This window comes from Ziziphus jujuba, chromosome 6 (assembly GCF_031755915.1).
Source record: "Ziziphus jujuba cultivar Dongzao chromosome 6, ASM3175591v1".
Taxonomy (NCBI): domain Eukaryota; kingdom Viridiplantae; phylum Streptophyta; class Magnoliopsida; order Rosales; family Rhamnaceae; genus Ziziphus; species Ziziphus jujuba.
The window spans coordinates 14569378-14580750 of record NC_083384.1 but is presented as its reverse complement, the minus strand read 5'-3'; the positions used below and the strand labels follow the sequence as shown (position 1 = coordinate 14580750).

Sequence of the window (11373 nt, the reverse complement as noted above, 5' to 3'; positions counted from 1 at the left end):
GTGTGTATGGTTGACAAAAATTGAGTACGTCCTCCTACATCAATAATTCACTTCAAAAGCCTCTTGATAAGATCCAATTGGAAACAGCCTTACTAATTATTTGCCATTTCCAAGATGCTTGGATGCTGTGCACCTTATTTTTTCTTTTTCTTCCTTTACTCAAAAGATAATCATATGGAATTTTTTTTCTTGGTAAAAAAATTCTTTGAACAACTTAAGCATATAGAGTAAATCAGGGAGTAATTAATTCCAGGAAAATTTAGAAGAAGAAGAAGAAGAAAAAATGAGAAGAGATGAATGAGGATGGAGGAATGAATATTAATTGCATTAAGATTAAGATGCAGACAGAAGAGTAGGAGAATAATAGAAAGGAAAAAGAGAAATAAGTAGGCAAATTTATGACTTAGAGCTAGCAGTTTTTATTGTAATAATTGACAAGAACTTGTCACATTACAATAACCTTAAAAACAGATGACCAAAATCAGTTAGTCCAAGATGTATTGCATGATTTGACCCTCTGCACGTTCTTTTTTTGTTTTCGAAATTCTTAATGTGCAGCGTCTTCTTCCTCGCAGAATTTCGTGTACTCTTTAGGACCCAACAAGGATTCTAATTCTGAGGGATTGCTTGGTTTCACTTTGATCATCCATCCATCTTCAAATGGGCTTGAATTGATCTTCATTTTAGTAACCAAAAAAAAAACAAGTGACATAAGAAAAAAGGTTAAAAAAAAAAGAAAAAAAAATTGCAGAAAAATTTCATTTCCCAAAAGAGAGAGCTGATATGAGAAATAAAGATGAACAATGCAAACCTTATAATAATCTGTGGTTGCAAGCAAAAAAGATAAGGTTTCTGAGGTTCACTTAGTTCATAAGCAAATTAAGGAAAAGAGATATTGGATTCTTGGGAAACAAACAGAACATGAAGAAAAAGTTAATAGAGATATAAAGGAAGAATTACCAAGCCAGGTGATTCAGAAAGTTTGGTGTTAACCTCAACAACCTCACCAGAGATTGGAGAATTGACATCACTGGTTGCTTTAACACTTTCCACGGCTCCAAAGCTTGCACCTTGGGAGACTGAAACACCAGATTCCGGCAGCTCCACAAACACTACCTCTCCAAGATGATCCTGCAAATAAATACATACCATCATATACTTCAGATTCACTGTCTTTATTTGTTAGAAACCAAAAAGTGCTACGGTAATAATTTTACTTATATGAAAGAGTATCCATTTTTTTTGTCTTTTTTAGAAAGCAAGTAGGAATAGAAAATGTATAGGAAAAACTACAGTACTAAGACCCCCCCTCTCTCTCTGCTTCTGCATATTTTGAAATTACAGACCTACCCTTTCACATTTCTTTTTTGCTGCAATGTCACTTCTTTTGTACATATAAGTATTTTGATTTTGCACATGTAAATTGAGTGCATGAAAATGTTCAAATGTCAATTATGGTTTAAGTGATTGTATTTACATGAAAATGCAAAGAATTGGTGAAAAATTCTAAAATTAAGTGCACAGAATGGTAATATCATAACAAAAATGGAACGCAAACAGATTCGCACATGAAATTTACAAAAACACAAAAGCATTTTTGCGAAACTGAAAAAACAGAGTTGGTATTATGTGTTAAATTTTTTTTTTTCCCTTAAAGTAAATCTTTGAAATTTTATTTAAGCTTCTGACTATAATAAAAAATTTAAAAAAATTAAAAATAAAAATAAAAATAACTAGATATCCACAGCTGTGTATGAGGCTACTTTTTTTCGGCAGAAACTATCAAATTAGTTGTTATATGATGAACAAATCTGAATGAGAAATATGTATATGCAATACCGAGTAAAAAATTACATAACGTCATTTTCTAATTGCTGCTGTGTGATTCTCTCCTCCATGATTCAAAATGTAATTGGAGACTTCCAAAGAACATGAGTGGGTAATCCACCATCCACTGTCACCATAACTCAACCCTAAATGACTCAAATTTTTTCAGTATAGATTCAAAATTTCGCCATGTAAATTAATCAACATGAGAGTGAAGAACTGCTTGTCCAGTTAGAAATGCAATTTTTTTTTGACAAACAAGAAAGATTAGAGGAAGAGAGTCAGATTAAAAAGTAGGAAATGAGAAAAAAATCAAAACCTGGGCATGATCAGTGATGCCAACTGTAGCCACTGGCCCTTCATGTTTGACCCATTCATGTGAATTTGCATACTTCAACCCATCCAAAACTGCAACAAAAAAAAAAAATTCAAATTAAAAAAAAAAAAAATCCGAACCCCCAAACATAATATAATAGAACAGGGAGTTAACGTAGTGTTTGGCTAGTGGGAAAATTGCTGTTTCCAAACCAAAAACTCTGAAAATCTTTAACATGGGTATTGAAATTAAAGAAAAACCCAGCAAGCTTCATGCTCTCTCGAGGAGTGGGGTCGGTCCCCAAGTTAAAGTTGGAAGGAAAACGTACCAGTTGAGAAGCATTTAGATAGAGCAAATGTAGGGGAGAGATTAGCTTTGGAGGCACAAGAGATTTTGAGTGCATTGGCTGTAGAAGAAGCCCACATTCTGAGTGCCATACTATCCCTCTTGCTTGGTTTATCTCCAATCTCCAAACGCTAATATTCAGAAGACAATAAGGAAGTTGATATATTTCAAGATTTCTGGTTTTATCTTGTTTGAATGGTGGGCAACAAAAGCCTCATCCTCAGACAACCCCTCAATGCCCGCAGACCCACTGGTTTTTCATTCATTTTAACTTTTTTGTAATTTTAACCTCTTTCTTTAATTTTAATTTTCTAGTATTTTTTTTTATGTTTTTGCATGGTAGGTAATTTTTTTCTTTCCTGATGGAACAGTAAAAGTTAGATTGAGAACAAAATGTTTTTTTTTTTTTCCGTTTTATATTTGTTTCCTATAAGGCTTTACCTTAAAAAAATGACCAGAACTATCGATTATTGATCAAAATTACATGTAATTTGCAACATTACAAATCCATTTAAAAAATTTTTAATGCTCAAAATAAATATATTGTCAGTTTACTTTTTCTTTCTTCTTTTTACTTTTAAGAAATATTGTCAGCTGACTAGATGAGGAAAAAAAAAAAATTCCCTAAAAGATATTGTTTTAAGTTATTTAGAAAAAACAAAAAAAACAAAAAAAAAAAATTATAGTTACTTACTGCCTTTGTATTTGATCTCCTTTTTAGCTTTGCCCTCTTGTTTTCAGAAATTGCAGTTATATCCCTTGAAATTATACATGATAATGGATGGTGTGAAAACGAGTTGTGTCGGCTTCATATTAAATTTTACTCATTCAATCACCTAACACTAACTGGTAGAGATTTTTATGTTCAAATTCATTTATTAATGAATTTAACAGATCATTTATTAAATTATTTATATGGGTTATCTACATATTTTATATTATATTTTATAAAATATTTTTTATTAAAAAAATATAAATAAAAATAGTATTAACTATCAAAATATATTTTTTTTTTTACCATAATATATATATATATATATAAATATGTCTATATATATATTTATTTTGAGCTATCAAAATACATTTAATCAAACACAAAATAATAATATGTTATTGCAAATCAAAGATAGAGAAATTAGGAAAAAAAAAATTGAGGAAAAGTGAAATAAGAAACATAAAAATTCTCTATCTCCAGGAAGATTATGTCCAGGACCTACTAATCTAAGCCTTACTTCTTCTAGTCAGCTCGTAATAGCCCTTGCGTTGTTACATGTAGTCATCCCCCGTTCCTTTAGTCTTTTCATCGTCTTTTCACTGTAACTATAATCATAAAACTAGGCCTATCTTTTTACATACAATAATTGCTAAAATGCTTTATGAATGGGTGAAAGTAGATGGCCAAAATATAATCCAATTATTTGAATCAATCAATTTAATCTATTTGTAACAGTTTAAATTGAATTTTTATATATATTAAATTAGATTGGATTTAAAAAATTATTAATTATTTAGATTGGATCTATTATTAGATTGGAAATATAAACTCAATCCAACCTAATTCATATATTATATTGTTAAAAACTTATATATTTTTTTCTTTTTCTTTCATTTCTATATATATATTTTTTTAACATATCCCCTGTTTTCAAATGAAATTGAAACTCTAAACATGTTTTGCTGCCGCCATCACCACCATAAATAGTATTATGCAGTAATTTTTGAATATTTGAATTTTGATAAATGTATTATTTTACATTATTTGCTCTAACAATTTTAATTTGATTTTGTAGAAATGAGATGATGACTATTAATGCTTGCTACTTAATGAAATGCATGATGTGTATCAGTTGCTACCTTTTCTTCTTTATTTTACATTGAAGAGCGTTTTTTTTTTAACATTGATGAGTGTAACTGAATATTATAAATTGCATACTAATATATTACAATCTTTTATTTTATTCTGTGTTGGATTACTTATATTTGGATAACTACAATTTATTATTTATATTTTATGTTTGGAAGATTTTTAATTTGTATTATATATTTATAAACTAGTAAGTTTCAAACTGATTAACCAATCCAAACCAAATCGATCATAAATTGTTGGGATTTAAAACTTTAATGATTTGAATTGGATTTTGTATTAGATAAATTAAAAAATATGAATTGGGTTGTATTTTGGTCCAAAACTGAACCAATCAAATCCATGCTCATTCCTAGATGAAACAAGTCATTCGCATATTTCACCGATTATGATTCATTAATATAATTATGGGTTGACTTGTTAAAATTAAATACTAAATTATATTACGCAAATTCATGTCATATTATTAAATCGTGAGAGATTTTATCATATCTGTTTAAAATGAAAAAAAATACTTTAACAAAAATCGCTTAATCAAACCTTGTTTAACCCAAGTCATCCCATACAAAAGCATTGTATTTTTGTTATTGTGATAAACCCATATAAGACTTTCAAGCAGATAAGTTTATAGTCTTATATTTGTAACTAAAGATATTTATATATATACATATAAACGTAATACTAATACTAAAAAAAGGGGTTACTGTTTTTGTTTTTAATTTAAAAATTCACAAATAAACAGCAATATATAGATAATTAAAAAAAATACAAAAAAGAAATAAAAGGCGAATGCAAAAGCAAAATGAGTTGCTCACTATCAAACAGTTCTATTTCATTCACACATGTTATTTTTGTCATTTTAAGCATAAATTTGATATTATTTTACCTTTTCATTTTTTTAATCATGACAAATTTTTACTTAAGTGTGTTCTTTTTTTTTTTTTTTTTTTTTGGTAAATAAATTTTCTTTACTTAAGTGTTGGTATGCATTATGGAGCAAATACTTATACATATATAGAGTCCGCACAGGAAAACTACTATATATATATATATATATGAGTAGTGTCGGCTTTTGGTGCAGTCTGTATGCGAACGGTTCATACCATAAAATATATCCCTACATATATATATATATGTCGTGAGTCTCAAGTAACATCCATTTTACTTTATTAAATCAAGATTCATCTTTAATGACTCTTGAATTACATCAAATGTTAGAATTTAAAATTTAAAATTTGATTAAATATAGATTTAGTAATATACTAAAATCCTATTTAGAAAAAGTGAATTCCATAAAAATGATGATTAATAAATATAACATAAATCTTAACTTTTAATGCGATCTACGGGTTAAAAAAAAAAAAGACATTTTGTTAATCTTCATATTAAAAATCTTATTTGAATTTAACTATATATATATATATTGATGAATGGAGCAAAAACATGTGCTACAACCAACCATTCATTGTTAGATATTTAATAAACTTTATATAGGAGGAGCATGGTTTTTTTTTTTTTTTTCCCCACTCATTATGATGTGTTAAAAATAATGAAATAAAATTTATATTTTCTAATAACACAAAGGTAAATCTACAAAAGTTCTAAAATACAGAGAAGTATAATTATAATTCTCGACTGTCACTTTTCAGCCTAAAAAAATATGCTAGATTTGATTAATAAAGAACTTTCCTATTTGTATCGAAGTTTAAGTATTCGTGATCAGTGATAATGATCATAAATATTGACATAACAATTGCTAAAAAGCCTAAATTGATTATATATTGATTTTTTTTCTTAAAAATCTAATTGGAAAAAATAAATCTTTTGAATAATCATTTAACTTGCATCCATGAGCACTAACGGTGGCATAACATTTTTCTTGCCACCAATAGAGATGATAACCAACGAGACTATTACTGGCATAGCTACTATCAATGTTCTAAAAGGCATGAAAAGGTAATCTAGGCGCGCCTAGGCATGAGGAGCGGAGAAAAAGCCTCGCATATGGACTAGGCATGCAGAAAGGCAGTCAATGGAGCTTTAACCGCCAAAAAGCTGGCCTAAGCACAAAAAGACGTAAACTTTTTCAAAAAATGAATAAATAGATAATTTTTTTTAAAAGTTAATTTAATTTTTATTTTAAAAAAAAAGAGTTAATAAATGATTTAATAAGAAAATAGAAACTCATGCATTTAACAATACATGAAAAGCTTTGGAGCTCAAGTTAAAATAAAAAAAGTCCAAAGAAAAATAATTTTGTATTCGATGCCATGCCATAGATGATAAATTAGATGAATAAGATAATAAATTGGAGTCAAATAAATAATAATACAAGAGATAAATTAACAATATTTAAATTGATTAATTGTAAATTATTAAGTAATTTATTTGTTGTTGGAAATTTGAAAATTATGAAGTTTCTACGAATCTATTATGATTAGTTATTTGCAAATTTATTTTTATTGAATGCACCAAGGTGTTATAACCTTATAGAGATTTAAACTTTCAAAGTATGAATTATTTTTTTCATTAAATGGTTTTTGAATAATTAAAATTATAATAAAAATAGGGATTCACCTTTTTATGCCTAGGCTTAACCTAAGCACACCTAAATTTGTAAAGCTTGAGACTTAATCTTGCCGCATTGTTGGGCTGGGCCTCATGCCTTTTAAAACCTTAGCCATTATTAAATTTTTGCATTTAATTATATATTAATTTTTTAATCTAGCTAAAAATTCAATTTGGAAAAGTGTGTAAATAGCTATTTAAATTGTGAAATAGCATATGGATCTAACTAGTGATGTTCATCACTTATGACAAAAACATTCTTGATAAATAAATAACCAATCATTACATTCTAATTCTCAAAAAAAAAAAAAAAAAGGTCTTTAAATCTTTCTCCAAAGAGTTGTAAATATGACTAAAATGTATTTATTTAAAAATATAAAATCATTAAAAAAAAACCCAAAAATACAAAATTTTATTTATTCACATAATTTTCTTAATGACTAACTAATAATTTTTAGTTTATTTTCCATTTTAAATTGAACCCGCTATTTTAATGTTTGCAATTGATGCCTTCCATTTAGTCTAATTTTCAATATAATTATTTGTTATTGTTGATAAATAATCACCAGTGAAATCTACATACTAAATCATTTTTTAGATAATTAGCATTATAGAGTTTACTTTTAAAATTGGGATATTATCACATAAAATCTCTAAATTATATGATTTGTGATAACTTAGTCCTTGAATTAATTTTTTTAACAATTAAATCCCTAAACTCATTAAAGTCAATTACCTTTGGTCCGAAAACATCAATTCCATTAACATTGTTATAGAAAGAACATGTGAGAGGCACATGCTCATTTGACAAGGTCAACGAAGGTCATTTTTATATGTTTCCCTGTCCCTCGTATTGTATTCCGGTTTGCAAAGGGGAGAGAAAATTTGGGAAAAACAGATTTAGGATTTTGATTATAGAGTGTGATTGATCAGACAAGCAAATTAAAATTTATTTCTTTTTTTTCAATGGAACCTCACAAAGTTGTTAGCGAGAAAGATAAAAGCACATATCAGACAAGCAAACTGAAGCTTAATCCTAATTTGATGGAACCTTACGAAGCTATTAACGAGAAGTATCAACCCATAGATCATAAGTATTTCCTTTTTAATTTTGAACTTTGACCATTGTAAAATATGCTCTGCAGGAAAGTTTATATTGAACTTTTAATTTTTATCTGAATTTCAATATGTGATGAAAGTTGAGAAATATAGATTGGGTATAAGAAAACACACCAATCTATGGCAGTTAAGATTTTGTGGAATGGAAGAAAGCCTCTAACTAAAATTAAAGCCTCTGTTTGCCGACACTAAGTAAGATGAAAGCCTCTGTATACGTATTCTTTATATGAGATAGTGAAAAGTGAGGACAAAGTTCTTTTTTGGGTGAATAACAGATGAGGACAAAGTTGAATACTTTTTATATATTTTATATATATATATATATATATATATATATATAACTTTAAAGAAAAAAAAAATTTCCAAAGAAAGTGCTGTTAAACGTAGCACATATATATATATACAACTTTAAAGAAAAAAAAAATTTTCCAAAGAAAGTGCTGTTAAACGTAGCACACTGCAGGTTTCAATGTTATTTGGAAATTGTGTTGGTGTTGAAAAAGTGGCCAATGGCTATGATCATGATGTTCAAATTCAAGAAAAGATTTATAAGTATCTAATTAATATTTTTATTTTATTTTATTTTATTTTTTATGAAGCAAAATTAAATATCATTTGGCCATTTGTCCCCTTTTTGTTTTTTTGTTAATATGTCTATTTATATATTCATATTTCTTTTATGGCTTGCCCGTGCTGATGCAGCAAATAAGCCATCAAAGCTTAAAAGGAAGTAGTTGGTGTGCTGTCACCACAATCCAAAAAGGTTTTAAAAGTAGTAAATGGTGATGTGAAACAAGCAGCATGTGAACAGTAGACTGTAACAAAGACAAAGTACTGTGAATCCAAGACATTAAAACCATGCCTTAGATCAGATGGGTGTGGTCGTGCATCAATTAATGGGTGGGAATGGCATAGATGGTAACAAAATGCAAGTCCTGCTAAGAGAGCCCTTATTAGGGGAATTAAATATGTCAATGCTGATTGTTTAGATTCCGTTGTTAATACCTCATAGTGGTCAAACAAGAAAGGTCTTTCTGCAAGAACAAATAGAGCAAAATTTCGTAATCTTCTTGCTATTGTAGAAGGTGCTGACCTTTTGAAAAAATGATCTTCGTTTCCCTTGTCAAATGGGTATGTGTCTCTCACATGTTTTTTCTGTTAACAATGTTAACGGAATTGATGTTTTGGGACTAACGGTGATTGACTTCAATGAGTTTAGGAACTTAATTGTTAAAAAAAAAAAAATTTACAGATCAAGTTATCACAAACCATATAGTTTAGAGACTTTATGTGATAATATCTCTTTAAAATTTTAGTATAAAAAATAATATAATTAAATACTCTAATTGAAATTTAGATTGTCACCAATTGTAAAAAGTAGCAAGACTTTTTCTATATATTCTTAGTACTTTTTTCTTTTTCTTTTTTTTTTTCATTTTGAACCTCTAATTTTAATTTGGTGAGTCCTCCATAATTAGGTAGACATTATCCTATAATTTACATCAGATATTTATTTAGTTTTTTATTAGGTCTTCTATCTTTTATTTTAATTTTCTAATTAAAAATTAGTTATGTGAGAAAAAAAAAGAAAGTGAAAAAATATTGTTTGGTAACATAAGGTGGTTTTAGTTTTTCTTTTTTATTTTTCTCTATATAATGACGTACAATTTGTTAATGTGAAATGTTAGTTAGAGTTTTTAAGATATATTAAACAACTAAACACTTGAAGAGAAGAAAAAAATGTATAAATAAAAACTAAAAACAACAAAATTTGAAGATGTGTTCAATATTCGGTTTATATATATATATATATATATATGTATATATTTTTTTTTCTTTCTTAATGTTATAGCTTTCTTAAATGTTAAACAAACTCAATAAATTGCATACGATTAGGTTACCAAAAAAAAAAAAAAAAGGAAAAGAAAAGAAAAAAAGAACAACACTTTAATTTTACTCTTCGGTCATCTATTTTTATAAAGTTTTATAACTTCTAATCAAAATTGAAAGTCAAACTAAATCAATGAAAAGATTTAAAAATATAAAGTCCTTAATCAAAAATATCAAAAGCATCAATTGAAAACATTTAAAGATACAATTCTGATATTACCAAAAAAAAAAATTTAATAAATAAATACATTTCTCTTATAAATATTTTTATGGTCATTTAATTTTTATTTAAACAAAACAAAACCAAAAAGAAAAAACCAAAAACAAATTTGTTGACACTTGGGGGTGTATTTAATTGTAATTTTAATTGATTTTTGTAGACTTATTTTAGGATTGACTTTTTGCAAAATTCATAGATTTCTATTAACCAAGTGTCAACAAATTTGTTTTTTTCTTTTTTTCTTTTGTTTTGTTTTGTTTAAATAAAAATTAAATGAAAATCTTTTATGAACTTTACAAAACTTTTATAAACTTTTATATATATTCAATTTAAAAGATTTTGATGAAGATTAATAGGCTTTTATAAATATTGATCAATTTTCGTGAATATTGATAAATTTTTATTGACTTTTAAATATAACTATAAACTTTGCAGTCACAATTTTATATTCCACATACCAAAAAAAAATTCATAAGAATCACTTTAAAAAGAAAAAATTGGTTAAAAAAAATAGAAATGAAATTTTATAACCTTCATAAAATTAATTAGAAAAATTCATAGTTTATAGTTTTTTTTTTCTTTTTTCTTTCTTTCAATTTCTTATGTACAGTCTATTATAATTCTTTTTATTTTTTTATTACAAAAAAAAAAAAAATAGATAGTGGCCAATTGATACTCCAAAAATATAAGAATGACAATAGAATAGGGTAGGAGGAGATTCGTTAAAGGGGAAATGAAATGGGACGAAGAAATCTATTTCTCCACTTTTTTTTAAACAATTTTCAATATTTATATATATAAAAAAAAATTAGTTTATTGATATATAATATATAAGTCCCCACCTTGGATTTGGCTGCCTATATGGGTTGATTCTTGGAGGTTATCATCTTTGTGGTAGTATTAGAGGTTTTTTCTTCAATTGAAAATATTGACTTATGAAATAAATCAATTTCAGTAATTTTAAAAGTTTTTAAAAATTTTAGAATAAATGAATGAATGATTTATTAAATAACTTTTTTTATTTTATATTTAAAAGTTAATAAATAATTAACATTTTAAATATCATATCGCTTATTTGTAAAAAATTTAGTTGAATACTTATTAAATTTTATATATTTTTAAAAAGTTATTTGAAACCAATATTAAACATCCCAAACATTTATGAAATTTCTTTAAAAATTTGAATTACAAAAATCACTTAAAATGTCAATTAAATACACCCCG

General features: G+C 26.6%; 1 protein-coding gene across 1 annotated transcript; it reads right to left on the bottom strand.

The window, feature by feature from the left end:
* Positions 1-304: 304 nt before the first annotated feature.
* Positions 305-2724, bottom strand: LOC107430490 (glycine cleavage system H protein, mitochondrial). The gene is made up of 4 exons (XM_016041335.4): positions 2472-2724; positions 2147-2235; positions 961-1131; positions 305-676 (listed from the first exon to the last, which is right to left on the bottom strand). Exons 1-4 carry the CDS (start codon positions 2578-2580, stop codon positions 548-550), a joined length of 498 nt encoding a protein of 165 aa, XP_015896821.1. The 5' UTR covers positions 2581-2724; the 3' UTR covers positions 305-547.
* Positions 2725-11373: the final 8649 nt, after the last annotated feature.

Bases quoted from the DNA above. Each gene is read 5' to 3' on its own strand.
- LOC107430490 (XM_016041335.4), bottom strand. From the start codon at position 2,580: ATGGCACTCAGAATGTGGGCTTCTTCTACAGCCAATGCACTCAAAATC. The intron at 2,236-2,471 runs GTACGTTTTCCT...TTTTTGTTGCAG, and splicing joins ATCTAAATGCTTCTCAACTG to TTTTGGATGGGTTGAAGTAT. The intron at 1,132-2,146 runs GTTTTGATTTTT...ATTTATTTGCAG, and splicing joins GCATCACTGATCATGCCCAG to GATCATCTTGGAGAGGTAGT.